This window comes from Pholcus phalangioides, unplaced genomic scaffold (genome assembly GCF_987345545.1).
Source record: "Pholcus phalangioides strain wild (caught in Gottingen) unplaced genomic scaffold, Ppha-v1.0 ptg000024l_1, whole genome shotgun sequence".
Lineage (NCBI taxonomy): Eukaryota > Metazoa > Arthropoda > Arachnida > Araneae > Pholcidae > Pholcus > Pholcus phalangioides.
Window position 1 is genome coordinate 14,650,718 of NW_028301616.1, and position 21,512 is coordinate 14,672,229.

The 21,512-nt window shown below is 40.4% G+C and overlaps 1 protein-coding gene across 1 annotated transcript; it reads left to right on the top strand.

Moving 5' to 3' along the window:
* Positions 1-12,863: 12,863 nt before the first annotated feature.
* Positions 12,864-17,239, top strand: LOC149068810 (uncharacterized). The gene is made up of 2 exons (XM_089250755.1): positions 12,864-13,008; positions 16,322-17,239. Exons 1-2 carry the CDS (start codon positions 12,951-12,953, stop codon positions 17,158-17,160), a joined length of 897 nt encoding a protein of 298 aa, XP_089106881.1. The 5' UTR covers positions 12,864-12,950; the 3' UTR covers positions 17,161-17,239.
* Positions 17,240-21,512: the final 4,273 nt, after the last annotated feature.

A 21,512-nucleotide genomic window follows, 5' to 3' on the forward strand; every position in this document is an offset into this window, starting at 1 on the left:
TCTCGAACCCAGGCCCTCTTTGATACCGGAAAAGCATGCTACCATCTACACCACTGGAGACCTGGGGGCCATTTGCTGAAGTTAAGAGAGGCTACTAATGTCGTGAGGCTACTTCAGCGCCTCGCTGCAGTGCGTGAAATAAGGAAGGCAGGGTTGTATCTCCAGTGGTGTAGATGGCGGAACGTAGATGGCCACAAAGGGCGGAACGTTTAGTTTTGCTCGTTCATAATTACGATGAGAGGGCACCAAAACCGAAATTTGCATCGAGCGTCGGAGTAAATTCTTGTTTCTAGTTGCGGCCTTGCTCAGGGCCGTCTTAAGAGCATCATGGGCCCCCGGGCCAAATGATTTTTCTAAGGCCCTACCAGGCAAATTTTCGGAAATCTCAACCAGATCCCATTTTTGTGAGGCACCCCTTCTCTCTTGAGGCCCCCAGGGCCGTGCCCTGGTGGGCCCATGCTTTAAGACGACACTGGCCTTGCTCCCAATATTTTAATAACTTTAACGCCTATGGCTGCCAGTTTGTGAGTTGCACCAGAAAGTATCCATGCCCATAGACGCAGGATCGAACTTCTGTTCTGCAAAGCCGTTTTAATAGCACCAGAAAAGGGTTCCCGGCCTAGAGATTTTCTGGGGCATCTAAAATGCCTGCTTAGCAATTCTAATAATCATTCTTGGAAATCATAGTAAGAAATCACGAGGCCTCCATATGCTCTTGAAGCCAAAGGCTGCCACAAGCGGGGGGGGGGCAGGAATAAATATCGCTGACTATGACCCTGCAGCAGAATGTGGGAGGGGCCATGCCAGGGCCACAACTGGGGGGGGGGGGGTAGGCGAGTCTAGTGCCCGGGTGCTGGACAGAAGGGGGGGGGGCACCGAGTACACCCTTGAACTGCTACATTACATGTTTGCACCCAAATGCGTTCTTGCCCCGGCTGAATAAGTTGCTGCCCTTGTTGCCCTGGACATGCCTGATGCTCTCAGTAGGGATTGTTCCTTATAAGTCAGAGCCCTGGCCAAATATGAATTTTCGGGGCCTCTAATATGTAGTGTTCTTTGAGACAGAGGAGTCTACGAGGAAGAAGGCTAGCGGACGGCGCCTAAAAATACAAAAAGCAACCAATTATTGAACACTTGAAAATTTGTGGCCTGTGCCCCCATTTGTCGATGCGAGTTAAACCAACACCTTCTAATTAGACAAACGGCATTCCTGGCATTCCGCCTGGCAGTGCCGCCTTAACGCATGGCCCGGACCCGGGGGGGCCTCAAGAGAAGAGGGGCCTAAAAAAATGAGCAGTAGTTGAATTTTTAAAGAATTTTCCAGGTAAGGCCTCAGAAAAAAAACTTGGCCCGGGGCCCATGATATTCCTAAGACGGCCCTGAATTCAGTGTCGTATTTCATTCGGTAGTGTGTGTGTAAATAAATAAATATTCTCGAATCTAGAAAGAGAAGTCTCAGATTCTTCTCCACGAAGAGGAAAAGGAGAGATTTGTGTCTGTTGGCTAAGTTGCCAAAAATGATGAAGATTTTGCGGCTTGAAATGACAAGTTGAGGGCGTGGCCTAACTAGTGTCGTCATTAGTGGAAGGATCAACTCCAATCAAACCGCGATTGGTAGACAGGACCTTACCCGTTACGAGCTGCGATTGGCTGAGCGATCATGAGAGATATCATGATGGACGTCTATGAAGTTGCCTGGCGAGATTTATTCGATGGCTTGGCGCCAAATGGCCTCTTTTTTTTTTTTTTCCCCCTTATATGCATTAAGCAAAGAATCTTCGCAAGAGAGAGAGATCTCTTTTTCAAATTTTATTTCCACGTTTCTTCTTTTAAACACGAATCTCATTGGAATTCGTAAAATTAAATTATTATTTTTTGCATAACTGAGGGAGATTCCAAAAAGCAAAACAAAATTAACTTTCTATAACGTCTTTGAGAGAATAAAAATGTAAATCGTGAAAATATGAGATTCTCAAAAGAAAACGCTGCACTATTTATATGTTACGGTAAATGGGACAAATCCGGTTAGTATGCATAATCATCGATAAAGATCCCGTTGTTATGAATAATCACCGATTTATCACATTTGCCGTAACATATACAGTGGATCCCGCTTATAACGTTTTCAAAAATTCACCATGAAAAAACGTTGTAAGCGGAAAAACGCTTTAAACGGACAATCTTAAAGAGAATTTGTTAGAGTTAAGACTACGAAATAAGTCGTACCGAATGTGGAAAACGTTGTAAGTGGGAACGTTATTAGCGGGATCCATATATCGATGGATTTCTCAGGGCCGCGACTAGAAACATGGCACCCTCCCCTCCCGGGGGGGGGGGAATGACTGGGCTCCACCACGGAAGCCCAGCGACGATTCTTTCACACTATACATTCACTATAGATGGGCCGGGAAAAATCTGACTGACGCCGTCGCCAAAGATTTCAGCCTAGGGACCGAGTTAAAGGAAGTTGGGGGGGGGGGGGGGGGCTATGACTAGGAACGAGAATTTACTCTGTAGACCAGACAATACCCGGGCTCTGTCCCTTAAAAATTTCATCTTTGCCGCTACCGGGACACGAAGAAAGAATTTACTTTGTCGCCCGGGGGGCCAGTATTCATTTTGGCGCCCGGGGAATGCTATGCCTCGTGATAGAAAATTTTGTAGATGCTCGAGCACCCGGCTCAGACGCCGCTGCCCTAGGCACCAGAACCTGTTTCTCAGTTGCGGCTCCGGAATTTCTCAATATCTTTTCGCTGATTTCACTCAAGCGAATTGAATGAATATGTATTCTGATGGGGATTAACCCCTGACTCGACTGTCCAAAATCAATTTCCTTTTCGAGATCGAAAGTTTTCGGCGCCCCCCCCCCCCCCCCACAAAGAATCCATAGCATTCCAAGTTAAAGCGAATATATATACATACAAATACAAGACGTATTCTAGGGCTCTACACAGAGCTACTACCAGGAACCCCATACATTATGGAGCGGGAATTTTTAAAGTTCTTCTTTCAGTTTGTCCCCTTTCCAAGGAAGCACTTTTAGTGGTCCTCCTCCTATACATCGGTGGCCATAGCCTCCCCCCCCCCCACATCCTGCAGCAGAGGGTCCCTAGTCTGGACTAACTTTGGCGAGCTCGAACGACAGTGACTTTTCACGAGCCCCACTATAGTGAATTTATAGTATGAAAAAACAAAAAAAGAGAATGACGAGAGAATCGTCCCGGGTGCCTGGGATAGCGAATCCTGTCAGCCCCCCCCCCCCCTGTATACATGAGACCCCTCGGCCAAACATGGGCCCTTGATTTTTTTGGCATTTCTGTCGAATGCCGAATGTAATCATGCTTTTTCATATCATATTTCCCTTGAAGGCTTTAAATTACACAAGCTTATACGCTTATTAATTACACGCTATTAATTAATACACGCTCAACCCAGATTAATTAATTAAGTGGCTCGCGACACGTTTTCAAATCAGTGAAACTCGCATTCCCCCCTAGAGGTTGAACACCACCCCCCCCCTTTTTTGCTTTAATTCTTCACTCTATATTCTTTCACAGCTCTCTGCAGCCCCCTTGAGTGGATCCATCAGGGCTTCCTTTCCACTTGATTTTCTCCTGTACCCCCAGAATACCCCGGGTGAGAACTACTGTTATTAATTATTAACGGATTTGCGTTCCCTGAGCAATTCCAATCCGTAAATCATTGTGAATAATGTTGATATTTTACACATCACGCAATCTAAATTCGATTAAGCTAAAGCAGCGCTTCTCAACCTATGCTCCGCGGACCACCACTGATTCAGACATTTTACTGGTCGTTGGGTTTAAAAAGATTGAGTAACGCTGAGCTAAAGCATGTATATGCTCGACCCCCAGTTGGACTGTGGGCCAAATGTAGCTCACGACCTCACACCAAATTTCGTAAAAATGAACAAAGAGGAACATTTACAGATCACTCAAGTGACCGATCGCACAATTCCAGAGCACTTGAACGGCCCGTGGCACATTTACAGAGCACTTAAGTGGCCCATGGCACAGTTCCACATTACTCAATAACCTGCGACATATTTACAGATCACTTGAGCGACACCCGGCACATTTTAAGATCACTTCTGTGATCCGTAGCACATCAAGGAGATATGATCGAAGTGTTCAAAATTTTCAATGGGATGGATAGGATGGACCATGAACTTTTAGTACACCGCCAATCGACTGCTTTTACAAGGGGACACCAGTATCGATTGGTGAGGGACAATGCAAGGTTATGGTGTCGCAGGGAATTTTTCTCCAATAGGGTTGTTAATAAATGGAATAGCTTACCCCCGGAGGTAGTAAATTGTAACACAATTGACACGTTTAAAAAGAAATACGATAAACATGTTGGGGTAAATCGAGAAGCTATCCATTCTTAGAATAAGACAACCATAAGTATTCTTTATGGGCATTGTATAATATCTTGTCATGTGTATATATTGTTTGTAATTTGTGTTAATTGCATTTTTAATTGGGTTGCTGTATTTTTGAAACATATGACAACCATATTTTTATGGGCATCTTTTTATCAGCCACCTCGTTGGGCATTTTGCCTGTTGTGGCGTTGTATTTGTATTTGTATATTTGTATTTATACATCAATTAAATGGCCCGTGTTATACTGTTCCACATCACTCAAGTGGTCCCCGGCACATATTGAGAAATCACTAAAGGGACTTGTAGCACAGTTACAGACCACTTAAGTAGCACACTTTGCGGCGCAGTTCCACATCGCTCAAGTGGCCCATGACGCATTTCCTGATCACTCAAGTGGCCCATGGTACGTTTCCACGTGACTTAACTTTCCCGCGGCACATTCCTAGATCACTTCAGTAACCCGCGGCACAATTCCAGAGTACTTAAGCGGCCCTTGACACATTTCTAGATCACCTAAGTCTCAAGTAATCAGCGGCATACTTACAGATCACTCAAGTGGCCGCGACAGGTTTTCAAATCTATGAAGTGTCCCCGCACTCTCATAAATGTTGAACACCCTTGAGCAGTGGTGGATGGAAGTCGGTCGTGGCCCTGGGGCGCAAAAGAAAATATTGGGCTCCTTAAATTCGAAAAATTTTTTTAAGTTTAGGTTTTTCTTGGCCCTTTAAAAGTCGGGTGCTAACGCCAGTGCTCCCGCCATTAAATCCGCCTCTGCCCTTGAGCACCCAGAGTGGCATACTCGATGTTCGCGTCCAATTTGGTGCTCGCGGGGGCACACTTGATCAACGTTTCATTTTTAAACACCTTGTACAAATTGCATTCAATTATTAAAATCATCCGGTTCTCACGCATTCGCATGTCAAACATGAAGCTGGAGTGCTCTTCTTTCGATGATGGATGGATACAGGCAGTGCTCGCGACTGGAAAAAAAAGGTTAAAGACCTCTCACATAGCATAACATAGCACAGCAATGTTAACATTTCCTTGCCTGCACATTCCGAACAGAATTTTCTTGAAAATCTCAATTTCTCCTTCATTTTGTGTGGACTCAGTCCCATGGAAAAAAAACCCTGTGCAGACATTTTTTGAGGCAAAAAAAAAATTTTTTTTGGACCATTATCATAACCAGCATTCATTGGAAACCATTCAGAAGTATTATCTATAACAGTTATCAGATCTTTTTAGATCTTTTCAGATATACAGTTATCAGATCTTTTTTGAATAGGGGGGGAGAGAGTGAAATTTCCCGCAGAGCCCCCCACATAAAGCAAAAGCCACGGGAAATCCATTTTTATTATTATTCTGAGGAATTTCTCGCTGCGGTTTTTTTTTTTTTTAGTAGACGTGATGAGTGAGATGCCATTCATCTCGTACTTTTCATTACTCCCATGAGAATGAATGAGTATTTCTCTTCAATGTACACAAAACACAAGGAAGCCGCAGCAAATAGAAGAGCCCTACCTCGAGGGATTATGTCGTCCTCACAAAAAAACTCACAAAAGTAGACTACTTTCTTCCTCTAGGCTGGGCTTTTATATATCTTTTAAAAGCTCGTAAATGCCTTGTAATAGCGAGCAATTAGGCGAAGTCATTCTGGTCGACGGGAGAAGAATCGGAACAAAAGACGTCCCGTATCCGTAGTGTTGAAAGCGACGTGTGTGGCCTCCACAACTTCGAGGTGCCCTCGGCGAAAACAAAAGAATCTGTCGCCCTCTGCTAACGTGTTTGCAAACGCCCCATAACGAGCGTTTTATATACGCGTACGTACAAAAAAGAAAAACCGCACCCGAAACCGCAGATACAAGAAAGGGGCTTTTTTGAGGACATTGAGGGGTTTCGGGTGGGGGGGTGCCCATTCCTGATGATGATTTTCCCCACGAGCGCCGTTGACCGGGTCTTTGATTCGACACCGCGAGGCTACTGTCGCTTTCTAGTATTCATCCGTCAATGTCAAAACATGCATCTGATAAAGATGTACGAGAAAGTAGAAAAAGCCAACTTTGCGGTGACGTTCATGGGAAAAAAAACGTCTAGAAGTTTCTCTTCTATGGATTAAAAAAAAAACTGGTACCATATCGGAACCGATTATTATTACTTTTTAGCAGTTTTTATCGGTTTTGAAATCAGTGACTAGATAAGTATAGCCCGGATTACATGCGAATGCATGGATTGCATATTTTAGCACTTTTTATTGTTAGCGCATATAAATGCATAAAATCAACGAAATTGGGGAATATAAGTGCGTTTTCTTTGGCATTTTCTCTCTGTATACAGTAAATTCCACTTGTAACGTTTTTCAAAAAAAAAAACCAAAAAAACCGTCAAGAAAAGACGTTGTAAGCGGGAAAACGAAATAGGGAAAATCTTAATAAGATACTTAGAGGTGACAACACGAAAATAATTCGTACTAAGCGGCAAAACACTAAAACTGGGAACGTTATAAGCGGGATCGAATATATATATTTTATTTATGGCATTGGAATATTTTATTATGGCCATATTTATTTATGGCATTGCACTAATGTTTGCAAGGTTAGTTTTATCTTTCCAATCCAGTTTTTAATGCATGTTTTAGGTACTTTTTAATGCATATTTTAGGTACTTTTTAATGCATGTTTTAGGTACTTTTTAATGCATGTTTTAGGTACTTTTTAATGCATATTTTAGGTACTTTTTAATGCATATTTTAGGTACTTTTTAATGGATATTTTAGGTACTTTTTAATGGATATTTTAGCTACTTTTTAATGCATATTTTAGCTACTTTTTAATGCATATTTTAGCTACTTTTTAATGCATATTTTAGGTACTTTTTAATGCATATTTTAGCTACTTTTTAATGCATATTTTAGCTACTTTTTAATGCATATTTTAGCTACTTTTTAATGCATGTTTTAGGTACTTTTTAATGCATATTTTAGCTACTTTTTAATGCATATTTTAGCTACTTTTTAATGCATATTTTTGAGCTTCTAAATACATGTGTTCTTCATTTATTGCGCATCTGTTCTTCATTTATTTTTTAGTTTTTAATGCTGGGGATTTCCCCCCCCCCTTTCCTTTTATAAAAATAACTTTTATCAAACTTTTATAATGTAATTCCGGCCTAATAGACAGTTTGTATAGTAAAAAAAATTAAATAAAGTTTGTTTCCCTGCGTACATTTGTTTATTTAAGTGTCTTCCTGAGACTTTTTATTCGGGAATTGGGGCACTAAAATGTTTAATTGTAAAAAGGGGGCATGTCCGTATCAGATTTTACTCTTTCGTGGCTATTATTAAGCTATTAAAATTTAAAATCCTTTCTCGGGGCTCCATTAAATGTATTCCACAGACACTAAAATCAAATTTTTTACTGAAGACAAAATTATTGTAGAAGACATACGTTTTTTGCTTCTCCTGAAAACTTGAGAAAATGAGACATGACTCCTTTTTACATTTAGCGATTCATATATTCTTGGGCAAAACCAGCTTCTAGCTTGGGACTGGCAGTGCTATATACTCACTGGCGTGAAAATTTAGATTTTTGTTACTAATTTAAATTAATTATCCAATAATTAATTTTTAAAAAATTTTGAACTTAAATATTAATCTTCTAAATTGCAAAATTTTAATTTATTGAAAAAAATGCTCACGGGTATCAATGCAACTAAATTAAAATTGCTCGACACGTCGACTTTTAGTGATCAACTTGTTGTTTCTTTTCCCTAATAAATGAAATTTTTAAATTGAGATTCTTCCTTCGAAAAGGTTATCTGCATATTCAAGTGGTTTGAGTGGTTTGTGGTTAGTGCTTTCACAGGCAGAGAAGTGAAGAAAGCCCCCATTTCGCAAAGGAGTAACGACCAGTACAAACTGTCTTATAAGAATTTTGAAATTCCATTTAGATACGTGCGCTGGCTCGCATTTCTATAAAATAATTTTTTATTAAATTACTATCTCGTTCATTATAAGTTAAAAAAAGAAAGAAATGGATCTGAAGCTGCTAACAGAAAAACAAACTTTGAAAAAAGGAGATACGAAAACCGTAAAAATAGAGGCGTATTATTAAACGGTGGTTGCACCGGGGTACGAGCACTGGACCACAACTTCTGAAGGGCCCCCCGCAAAACTTAAACTTAACACAATTCGCAATGTTTCAATATGTATTCTGTGTTTGTTAAAAAACACAGAATACATATTGAAACAGAACAAAACCACATAGAAAGAACAACACATGAACACAATAAATAGTCATATTGGGCTCCAAGGGACAACGTCCTTTCAGGCAGCTCTACGGATTAAATTATTATATTTTGCCACCATTTTCAAAGTACTGTACGTTATGTTAATAAATGTTATGTAATAATATATGAATATTTCAAAAATTTATGCACTCTAAAAACTTGAGCTATGAGATCTGAAATTTTTGAATTACGATATTTCTTGTATAAATAATGAGTCTATGAAATGAATTTTCCTTTTCGTTTCACAATACCTTCATATATACACATGCATACACACAGGACTACGTACATGCTCATAGAGATACACACATACATATATGCCCCTTTTATTTTTTTTTTTGTACCATGACATCATGAAAAATGTTGGTTTATATCAGCTGTGCTTAAATTATTCCAAAATATTTCCCATTAATGTCATTATTTATATTGTATTTTATGAAAACAATCTTAAAATATATTTTCGTAATTTTGTACGCTTTTTGCATACATGAAAGCATCATGTTTATTGTTACGATTATGAGCTGTCGACTGAAATGAATTCATTATTTTTGGAGCAGTAGACGAGAAACATTTTTGAAAAAGGTGTTTATTTGTTTTTGGGACTTTCATGCTTGATTCTTGCCGAAGTTCTGTTTGTTTTCCGCTTTAACCAGTTATTGTTTTTAAACACAAAATTTATAAGTCTGTAAATGTATAGCTGTCTAATGTCCAATGTATGGCACTTTTTCTAATTTTATGGGGTCTAATACAATATTTTCTTCTGCGCGCGGAGCCACAACTGACTTCAATCCGCCTCTGTGCATAAATGTGTTTTCTAAATCCTTTCAAATTAAAAACTGTATATAAATATTGGGGACATTCAAATTTCGCGCAGCATATTTCTCAGAGCGAAAGGTAAAAAAATGAGGTGCTAAAATGATAGGTACGATTCGCATTTTTGAAGTGAAAAATTCAATATTTTGTATCATTTCAATTTTCAGGAATATAATTTCCCGGAGGCACCCCTGGTTAAGAACCGCTGGTGAAATACATACTTCTTTCAACACCATCTACTATAGATAAGATAAGGTTCGGTGAATCTTATCTAGCCCCTCCCGTGCAACTCACCCATCTGATAAGAGGGGAGTCCAGTCAACACCCCCTATAGATAAGATCTTATCTATAGGGGGTGTTGGTCCAGTGCAATTGACTTTTGGATTTGATTGGCAGATTTTACGAGCAGTGTTGAAGCTCGGCCCTCTGGAAATAAGGTAACCCGGAAAATAAGGTAAATCGGATAAAAATAATGGACTCCGTGTGCACTTCCAAGAGGCTCCGCGGCCGCTCGACGATAATGAAATAAATCAGTAAATTTGATAATCAAACGATTGATTATAACGGCATCGAAGATTCCGCGAAATTTTGTCGTTGTAACCGAGGTGTCATTGCAGCCAAGGTTGACGTTTTCAAGACCTTTCAAGTATGAAAAATATAATCAGATGCAATCAAAAGTAGTTTTGCATGAAGTTGTTTTATTAAAATTGGGGTGACCATATTTTGTCAGGAAAAATACGAGAAATTGAGATCATACATATACGGGACATCGCCAGTTCTCGCTAAAATCTGGCCAGCCAATTGACAGACAAATTGCCAATTTCTTATAAATAACCATTGGCGGAAAATGAAGTGCTACAGCAAGTATGCAGTGATTTAAAATGTATTTCACAGGGAAAAATTTTAACATGGTCAGAAGAGCTGGTTATGAAAGCCCCAAGCACTCCAATGATTTTGGTGCCCTTCCCGTCCCACTTAACCTTAACACACAGCCATCTTAACTCCTTAACGCATGGCCCGGGACCCCATAACAATCAAATATGTTTGGAATTTTCAAGAGTGAGTATTCAAATCGATAAGCAGGTATTTTTATGCGGGAAAGATGGACTTCAGAAAAAATGACATAACAGGCCCACGGGTAAGGCGATTTTTCTGGGGCTCCCTACTTGGTTAGAGAGGAATAATATCTGCTACCAATTTCATACTCAAGTATTGAAAATTTTTCCAGATCCCATTTTTATATGGCCCTTTCTGCACTTAAGCGCCCCCCCCCCCCACTCCCATCTGGACCGTACCAGGGTGAGCCCATGCATTAAGACGCCACTAACTATGGAAAATATGTGAGAGAGATTAATATTTATACTTATATAGTCACATAATTACCACACACACATCCATTCCCCTATTTTAGTCATGGTTATGAATTGAAGTAAGCTTTGTTGAAAAAAAAAGGGCTTTTTAATAAGAAAAACAGTCAAGAAAAGGGGAAAAATTAGAAAATTTACCGTGTAGGTGTCATGTTATCACTCTAATTATGACAAAACGGAATAACGACAGAAATTTGGGTCTTTATATCCGAGGTCGTTGTGTTTAATGGACGTTATAAGTTAGGTTTTTGTTAATATTATTCTCTCTATGGAAATTAGTCATAACTGCCAATTAATGGCGTTATAACCAAGTTGTCGTTACAACCGAGATAGTTATAACTAAATTCAACTGCATGCAGAAAAAGAGGCCTACGTGCTCCCACACAGAAATTATATTCTAAAAAGGGCTCCGTGAGTCAAAAAAGGTTGCGAACAGTTGATCTAAGGCAATAGGCGTAAGCAGAATTTTCTCGGTGTGGGGGTTCGATTTTCTTTCTTCTCAGGGGGGGGGGGGGGGGGTACGTTTTTTCCTGCAAAGTAACACTATAATCTCGGCTTGGAGGGGGGGGGGGTTCTAACCCCCCTTTTGCGTATGCCAATGATCCAAAATGTTGGTTTTCAACCGCATCTCTTGGAATATTCTATGGTGGTCATAGAGGTGAAAATCATGTAAAAGAGCGCCCCGACAGAGGTGATTAAAAAAAGGACCACAGAGATTGGTAAAAAATAAACTAGGATGTAAAAAAAGGTGGCGGACGAAAACCCAGGAATTTTAGAATCCACTACCGGTAGCATCTCCCCCCCCCCCCAAAACGAGTGCGAGCGGGGAAGGGGGGGGGGGTACGGAGCCCCACCATATTTGTATAATTTTTGTACACTGCAAATTTATTCGGAAATCAATTTTATAAGTCATCGCTTATACTTTAGATCAGTGTTTCCCCCAAAGTGGGCGATATCGCCCCTTTGAGGCGGTAGAGACTAAAGAGATAAAAACATGGATTCCTATAGGTTTGTCTAGCGCGCGGGGGGGGGGGGGGGATGAGAAAAAAAAATTACGTTGAAAAAAGGGGTGATGATACAGATAGGCTAGAAGGACTCTGCTTTAGATTAGTGATGAAAAAATCTGTGATTTCTCAGTAAGCTATAAAATAAAAATTTTGTGGGTAAAAGTTTTTCCATGGGAAAGAATTATGACTTGAGTACTCGGGCCTTACCCTTCATTAAGTGCCACATCCAACAATAGGACCACCAAGCTGGGATCTTCGGTGGGCCCTCGGTCAGATCCTTCACGGACCTCTCAATAGTGTGAAAAAACAAAAAATGATGAGAATCACCCCAAGCCCTGTTAGCACCACCCTTGTGGGGAAGGGGGGGGGGCATGGCCGCAGCTTTCAAACCCTAAAGCATAGACTGAGAAGTTTGATGGGGGCCTCCAAACCAAGATTTTTTCATTGGCCTCGTGTTGTTTTGTCCGAATTTCTTACAGGGGAGGCCCCTGTAAGAAATTATGTGTTCGCCAACACATCAAGATGACACTGAATCCAAGACTTAAGGATGAATCATTAATTTTTGGGGTCCCCCATCTGAAATTTATAGTGCAAAATATAATGGGATATATAAACATATTTTGCACTATGACGGGAGCCACACCAAATAGTTTTCTCACCTTTTGTAGAGAGGTTACCGAACCCCCGGGGTCCCCCCCCTCCCTCACCCCCTGGAGTTAAGACTGGCTCTGGTTCTATGGTGAGTTCTGCTGGATTCTCAAATTCTCGCAATTTTCCTGCATATTTCACTTAAACAGCTTTATTCCACATCTTTGTGGGACCCCCCTTGCCGTATATGGAATAATGAATAACCACATGTTTTCGTGCTAAAGTTACATTTTGAGTCGAATGATTTTTCAGTAAAAAAAAAACAAACTGCTCTGTGATTCTGAATGACGTGATGAATCACGTGATTTACGCGAACCAATTTCCAGTTAGTAATCATCGATTTACTGCTCGACATACGCACGTTGAAGTTTTTTTATGAGTGACAACATTAATTATCGGTGGTAAAGTTAAAAGGGTTTTACGATGTTATGTAGTATTTCCTACGTAAGTCCAACTATTCGTGAGAAGCAGCTCAGAAGCAGTGAGTAAACGAGTCATTGTTTCATTATTATTACGCAATAAATCTCTGGCATAGCCTTCACATGGGAAAGCTGACGGGCCCACCCGGGTACGGCCTCAAGTTCAGAGTTGCCTCATGATAATGAGATCGGATTAAAATTTTCGAGAATAGGCATGCGAATTGGTAGGCAGAGGCATTTTCCAACCCAAATGGGGGGGGGGGGGTTCATAAAAATCCCATCATGCCCTTAAGACGATCCTGCGGGGCCACCTAAACGAGTTCAGGGCTCTTTTCCAACTTCCGTAAAAAATGTCATTGGCGGTGAAATACGGAATTGAATTGTAAATAGCAAAATTAAGTTCAATATTTAAGTTAAAATAATAGTAGTCGCAAGTTAAAAGCAAATTGACGGGGAGCCGCGGCAGGCGGTTAATGAGACTCACAAAGAGCTGTGAAAAAAATTCGGCTCGAAAGCTTTCTAAGTGAAATATAGAGAAAAAAGTGACAGAATTTTGAGAGTCTCCAGCAGAACTGCCCATAGAATCAATGCCCTCTCAACGCCAGGGCCGTCATCGTGCCCCCCCCCCCCCAGGCAAATTGGTTCTTCTGAGGCCGCTTTTAGCTGACTAAAAAGGATTGATTTCTAACGTACATGCTCAATCTCGAAAATCTTAACGAGATCTCATTATCACGAGGCCGGCCACCCTCTGCACTTGAGGCCCCCAGGTGGGTTCATGTATAAAAATGACACTGCTTAACGCATGTGGTCTACCTGGACATGACCCGGGTGCCTTGATTGCATAGGGGGCGTTAGGGTGATGAGATCTGATATACAATGTTTTCTTGAATTTAAGTATACTGTATATATAGGCTACTGGTAGGCAGGTACCTCCAATCAGGTAAGGGGTCCGGTGGTAGATGTTATTGGAATGGTCCTGTATAGAACCAGGGCCATCTTATCAGATGGGTGCCATCCAGGCCCTGATGTCCAAAGAGTCCTTACATGATGAACTCCGATACCATGGTTTTTGATAAGTAAATACGTACACATAAGCTGTTACTTTTAGCCAATTACGGGGGCCCCCCCAGAATGTAATTTTTCCTAAGGGCTCGTGGCGTTGAGACGGCCCGGCATAGGGCAACCCTCACATAATCAGGGGTCCGAAGATCACCGTAAATTTACTCAAAAAAAAAATCCAGCACAGGTTGAGTTTTGTTCTTGGATGAGGATGGAGGAAGGTTCTGCAGGAGACGGGGGCACGAAAAGAGAATTCGGTCCGGGAAAGGCATATGGGTAAAAAAGTTTGAGAAACACTGCGCAAAATCTACAACGCCTATTCCGTAGGTTGGTCTTTTCGAAACAATTTCAATCTCAATTACAATGCGACTGATCATCGCAATAACATTGCTTTGTACAGTGGATTCTGCAGCGTTTTTCAAAAAACCATTAGCGTATGCAAGCATTTGAATGACCAAAAGAGAGTTGCTTAGATACAGACGCTTATTCACATGGGCAGGCGGATCCTTCAGAGGCGGATTTAACGGCGGGCGCACTGACTTCTGAAGCGCCTCAAAAACCCAAACTTTACTCTTTCTTCCAATTTAAAGGGTCCAATATTTTCTTGCGCCCGGGGCCTCAGCCGACTAAAATACGCTTCTGTAGGTCATCGAAATTGAGGAATGAGCTTTCAAAAGTTAGACCAGAGTGGGAATAAGGCGGCAAAACCATGAATCCACCTCCACTAATGGTTAAATATTGGGTAGCAGGTACGGATTAAGGCTGTAGGAATAGGGGGGGGGGGTCGATAGGAAGCGATCGTCCCACCTAAGAGCCAGATAATACAGTATGGGGAAAGAATCGGTCTGCCTCGTAAAATACGGGATGATTCTACGCAACTAGACAATCCCTCCTGACACATCACCCTAGATCCGATACAATTCGAAATACGATTCTTTTCGAAACAATTTCAATCTCAATTACAATGCGACTGATCATCGCAATAACATTGCTTTGTACAGTGGATTCTGCAGCGTTTTTCAAAAAACCATCATGAAAAACGTTGTAAGCGATAAAACGCTTTAAACGGGAAATCTTGATGAGAATTAAAGTTGAGACCACGAAAATAAGCCGTACTAAGCGGGAAACGTTCTAAGTGGGAACTTTATGAGCGGGATCGACTGCATATCATTTTTACGATGTTCGTCGCAATAGCTGAAGTATGTCAATCACCTCACCATGGTCAATAGTAAACTGATGCCAATAAATTAACGGACGGTAGCACATTTAAGGTAAAGAAAAGTTTCTGAAACTTTCCCCCCTCCCCTCCCACATCCTGGAGCCTATCTCATAGGCTGAGATCACGGAACCCCCCTAAAGTAAATTTATAGACGCTATAAACGCTTCTCCTCCGGGCAAAGTAATGTTCTGATTCTCTTCCTCTACCTGACTGACAACACACGCGCTTGGTCTTTCACATTTTCAGAGGGGGAGAGGGCAGTCGCCCCCTTCCAAGAGCTATGCAGGAGAAATACAATGGTTCTGATATACTATATTCGCTCTTTCCAACATATAACCTATCCACGCCTACCATGGGACCCCTTTATACGTGAAAATTATCTGCCTAACAGGGGGAGGGCTGGCCAAAACTTATAAAACTTACGCTCATAATATTTAAAAAAAATCGTCGTGAAAAACTTTGTAAGCGGGAAAACACTTTAAACAGGAAAATCTCGATGAGTATTAGCAAGAGGTTGAGACCACGAAAATGCGTCGTGCTAAGCGCGGAAACGTTCTAAGTGGGAACGTAAAAAGTGGAATCCACTAACGTGTCCGGTAAGAAATTTTTACGTGCAAAGTGCATGTAAATGTTCAAGTAATAGATTTTTTATCCTTGTTATCTACCAATTTACATGCATTCAAAAATCATAGTATCGGATCTCATCATGGGGAGCGCCTTCCCTCCCCCCATATATATCCCCCCCGAGTAATGGGAGGATGGAGGATTTTTTTTTCCCACGCATTAAGACTGCCCTTGCCGCTTCATTCCTCAAAAATCCTAAAGTCGGTTCCACACTCGCAGCGCTACGCAGCTTCAACACGCCGAAAACCCGGTTTTGAAGCCGGATCCGCAATGCAGAACTCTTCAGAATTTCGCGGCGCAAAAACCAGTTTTGAGTTGTGGCTAGCACAGCGCGGGTTAATTTTAATTGTCGACTTTGCGTAGCCGCCACTCCAAAACCGGTTTTGCGCAGATCCGAACCTCGTGGCGCGGCACAGTGTGAACCCGACTTGAAGTGGGCGTTACTTATCCCATCTTTACACCTTGCATTTCAGGAATCTGCGACCTGCAATCCAAGATGCTCGATTTCAGCAGAATCGTCAGTCCGTCCAAGAAGATCCAGAATCAGTACTCATCACCCACAACGAACAGATTTTACCCGCTATTACGAGAGGTATTTTCGAGTATGATGTCCATGACTGGATCTGTATCATGTACCGCGTGGCCACTTCTATTTCCGACTTTCACGTATCTCGCCGAAGGTTCCACGACTTTCTTCTGGATCACGAGTCTAGTCTGTCTGATCATCACCCTCGGAATGTGCTGGAAGACCGTACTCCCTCAAAAAATCAACGCTCATCTTCGACGGGCGTCTCTGCAGTGCCTCAGCGTCTTTACTGCATCGATGACGAACGCCTCGAACTACCACCACTCAGTTCGGGGTCTCAAAATCATCGTCACGTTAATATTGGTAGCGTTCGTCTTTTCAACAGCGACTGTGGTAATGCTCGTAACCCACAGCGGTAGAATCGGGGAATGTCCCTGTTGGTGCGTCGTTCTTTCTTTGACGTGGTTCCTGTCGGGGTTTTTCGTGTCGCATGTACTGGAAATCTACTTGAGAAATTCAACGTTGCCCGTTGTTGACGATGGGCGACGGAAAATCGGGAAGACGTCGGTCCAGATGTCTGGAGAAAAGGATATCTTGGATAAGGATATCATATGCAACAATCGTGTCCACAAATTGCCATCTCAAGAATTCCAGAGGACTACTTCAGTCTTCGACGCGCAGTGTTTCGCGATCTCTCCCACGCTTTTCATTCGGTATCCCGAGAGTTGCTTAGATTACGTCTTACCATCAAAGAAGAACGTATCAAGCGTTTGTATGCGCCCATGAAAGTTTTCCATTGCGCAACTTGTTCAAAGGAATGCATATTTGTTTACTGTATCGGTAAGATTTTATTAAAAACTGTATGAAAAAATATAATTGTACAATGATTTAATAATTATTCCTGTATAACGGGTTTTTTTTCCAATTCAGACACATAAATGAACGACACAGTGATAAATGTTTAACAATTCAAGTTTTTATTTAAGTGCAACTTCTCAGAGCTTAGAATCTGTGCAAATTTTCACGGGACCATAAAGAGGGTTAAACGAGTTTTGATGATCATGGTGGCATCATCCCTTCTGATCAACGATTCTTCGTCATACTTGTCTATAGACAGCAGCGAAACTTTAACGATATTCAGCTTCACTTCAGCTTACTTCTGCATGCACTTGCAAAAATAAACAGTCAATAAAAATTTCATAAAAAAATAATTTTTGTGAGTTTGTGGACTGAAAAATGTGTGTACGAAAAATTTGAATATGCCTACCGTGGATTTGTTTTCAAGTTCTTTTGAAACGTCTCTTTTTGACAGACACTTTGGTGAAAACCGCATTTCAAAACTCCAATTAGGTGAATTTACACGATTTTTTTGAATATTTTCGGATTCTAAGGCAAGCAGGACCATCGCTAAATTAAACTATTGTTGCGATGTCATTGTATGCGTTCAAAGTGCGGGAGATAATATTCAATTGTTAGTGAAATAATGTCAGGGATACCAGACAAACATATTGTAATATAAGAGCACTTTACCGTACCCCCAGTGCGGTTCTACATCACTCAAGTTACCACATTCCCAGATTACTTAAGTGATCCATGGCATAATTACGTATCACTCGAGTGATGCGTGGTACAGTTCCAGAGCACTTAAGCGAGCCGGACACATTTCCAGAGCACTTGAAAGATCCGTGAAACATTTAGAGATCGCTGAAGGGGATTTATCATTAGGGAGAATATTAGTTCCGGGGCCCACAAACTAGAGGTTTTCTCGATTTTGGCGCACCGAGTAAGATGCCAGTCAAAATATTTAATATTTTTATAAAGGGTGATTGACGACGTAATCATCATCCAACCCCCCCCCAATCAAAAGTCAGCAAATCGGAAACCCTCCCCCCATCGATGCTGACGTAATACTTGAATGACCCAGGGCCGTCTTAAGAGCATCATGGGCCCCCAGGCCAAGTGATTTTTCTGAGGCCCTACAAGGCAAATTCTCGAAAATTTCAACCAGATCTCATTTATGTGAGGCCCCCGGGCCCTGCCCAGGGTGGGCCCATGCCTTAAGACGGCACTGGAATGGCCCCTAAGCATATATGGGCAGGCATTTCTAGTCTGAATGGCCTCAGAAAAATCACTCTTCCCCGGGTCCCATGATGCTCTTGGAACAGCCCTGCTGGTGTTCCGCGAAACCCTGGGGTTCCGTGACAGCTTTTGGGGGTTCCGCAAGATCAAATACCGTGATTGACCGAAACAAAAGAGTGATTTAGACACAAAAGCACATTAACGTACGGTGTTGAGGGAGGCTAATCGGGCTTTAGTCCAGGGCAGCTAATTTAGAGAAATGAGTAGTCAAGAAAACTGGACCAAAATGGTTAAAGGGTGGCAAAATCATAAATCCACCTCTGGGTGGGGGGAACCTTATCAGAGGGCACTGAAATTATGCGGCACTTGTCAATTGCTCGAATTTCTGCGTGGAAAAACGAGGCATTTGCACAAGCGGCACCTGCTATTTATCATAGCACCTGATCCACTTATTGTGGAGTGCCTCTACGCAGCTGAGAAGGCCCTCCGGGCCGTACTTGACGGGCCTTTGCGTTAACGCATTAAAGACGACTTTGATATTTAGAAGGGGAAAAAACACTGAGTGGAACCCACACACACACACTCCCACCATTTATTGGCAAAAAAAAAAAAAATTAAAATTTCGAATGGCCAATTTTCTTACCAGTGGACTTCAATCGGATTTTTTAATGGGTAGTTTATTAAAAAATCAGGCAATATCTTAACTTTCTTTTATTCAGAAACAATCAAAATGGGTGAAACATCACACCCGATGCCTGATAATAAATAGGCTCCTTTGAAAAGCACCGTTATAAAAATGATAGCGGAAATAAACGATAATGTGAAAATATGAAAAAGTGGTTGTTTTGGTTGGAAAATAATTGTTGTGGCGCCATCTGTTGTAAACATATGTAAGGAACATAACCCAAAGTACGTGAGCCCGCATCCTCATGTACAAGTTTAGGAATTTATATTAACCCTACTTTTCAATGCTTTTTCTCGCATATTAAGAATGTGAATAACCAAAAATATCGTTACAATTGGAACCCCTGCTGTCATCTACGAAATGCAGTCGATCCCGTTTCTAATGTTTTCCCGCTTAGAACGAATCATTATTTTCGTGATCCCAACTCTTTCTCATCTAAGTGTCCATAACGAATAAAAATAAAGTTATATCAGTAAAAGATATATATATGCCTTCTAGAAAATATTGAAAATAACTGCAGTCGATCCCACTTAGAACGTTTTCCGGCTAAAAATTTTCGTGAATTTGACTTTTTTTTCCTATATTGATAATGTTAACTTTTCCCGGATACAACGTTTAAATTTTTTGCTATTCCCACTTAAAACGTTCAGAAAATTCACATCGGGCTTTTTCACCTTTTTTTCATGTAAAGAAACGAAAATGGTGATTATGTGTTTGTGTGCTAGAGTTAAAAATTTCTTTTCTTGTTCTCTGACTTTATCCAACAATAGCGTGCAGAACATAATTACCCTTATCATTCTTCAAATACAAAAGGTTGATCGAAGCTATGTCTCTGAATAGGAAGATAAACAAAGACTAATAGATAAGAATTAGAAAAAGTTCTCAGAAGAGGATATATTTTCTTCCTTTGTGGTCTCATTCGAATTTACCGCATTAGGTGGATTTCAAAAAATGAATCTTCTCATATTAGTGCTATAGACGATTGCATATAACAAAGGAATAAACAAACGTCTGTCTTTCTCGTCCACTTCTGAATCTATTGATACAAAATCAAGCTTCAAAAGAGTGCCATGGACACAAAACCTAAACAACTTGACAGATTTTCAGATGCCAGCATCAAGTAGCATTTAAAAGCAGCTTTTTTCAGACAAGAAAAATCGGATGTCCCAACCGTACATCTTGAAATTTAATTCTTCACAGAACAGCCAATATGATGCTTTCATGACCTTTTTAAAATTTGGTAAATGAAGCAGTAAAAGCGTTAGATTTCGCTGAGCACAGTTTGAATTGAAATGTCTCAAAGTAAGTAAAAAAAAAAAGCTCTAAGTTTAGAGGGAAAAAATGAAAACTCTTACAATTTGTAGATGATAATTATATATATAGTCGCACCATCAGTTGTGACGTTTGCAGAAGTGATTAAAGGACTGGAAACTTTTCGATATTATGTGGAAAGGCAAGAAAATGTGCCATGTGATGTTATCCAGATTTTACAATAACTTATAAAACTCACTGATTTGACTTTACGGAAACTACGAGACTTATAAAGGAAAATTGTTATTGTTTTGACTGGTTATAACAAATAATTGCTTCTTATTAAATCTCTATATATACCTTAATGTTTGTGAATAAATTAAAAATGACATAAGAAAGCTATGGTTAGTGTAAAACTATGTCTTACGATTCTTATAGACATTTCCCACTTACGTTTTTAGTTACATAATAGATGATATATAAAAGGTTGGGAAGAGGAGGTCAATCTCCTAAACGATGCATGCGATTGGCTGTTAAAAATATTGTTTAAGACACTATAATCAACTTTTTAAATCTAAAATTAATTTTCTTCAAATAAAAAATAGTCAAATAATGTTTAGCAAATCATCTATTCAAATTTGAGTTTAATTTAAAGTCTTTTTAATGCCAATCAGCAATATTTTTAGCGGCAAAAAAAATTCAAATTATATGTTACCAATCAGATATAGACTCAGCATTTGCTATTGTTGTTTATTTTTAAAAAATACTTTTATTCATATAAAACAATGATAACTAAAAAGTAAGTAGCCTTGAACCATACATGAGAGGAATTGCTTACAAAACTGGTGTATGTATAACTAATGTAAAGATGATTGCATGTTGATTTGCATGATGTGTTAAAGAAATGCTGCAATTATTCTTTTAAATTTGGAAGTAGCAAGTTGGCAGTTATTGCCTGTATGTGTTGCACATGAATTTTAAATATTATTAGCAACTACACAGAACGATATGAAAATATATTGCTGCGAAACTTCTGTACATATTTCTTCATTTGTCATTAATCATGTAAGTTTCTTGTAATGATGATCTGGTAATAAACAGAGCATTTTCTTGTGAATCATGC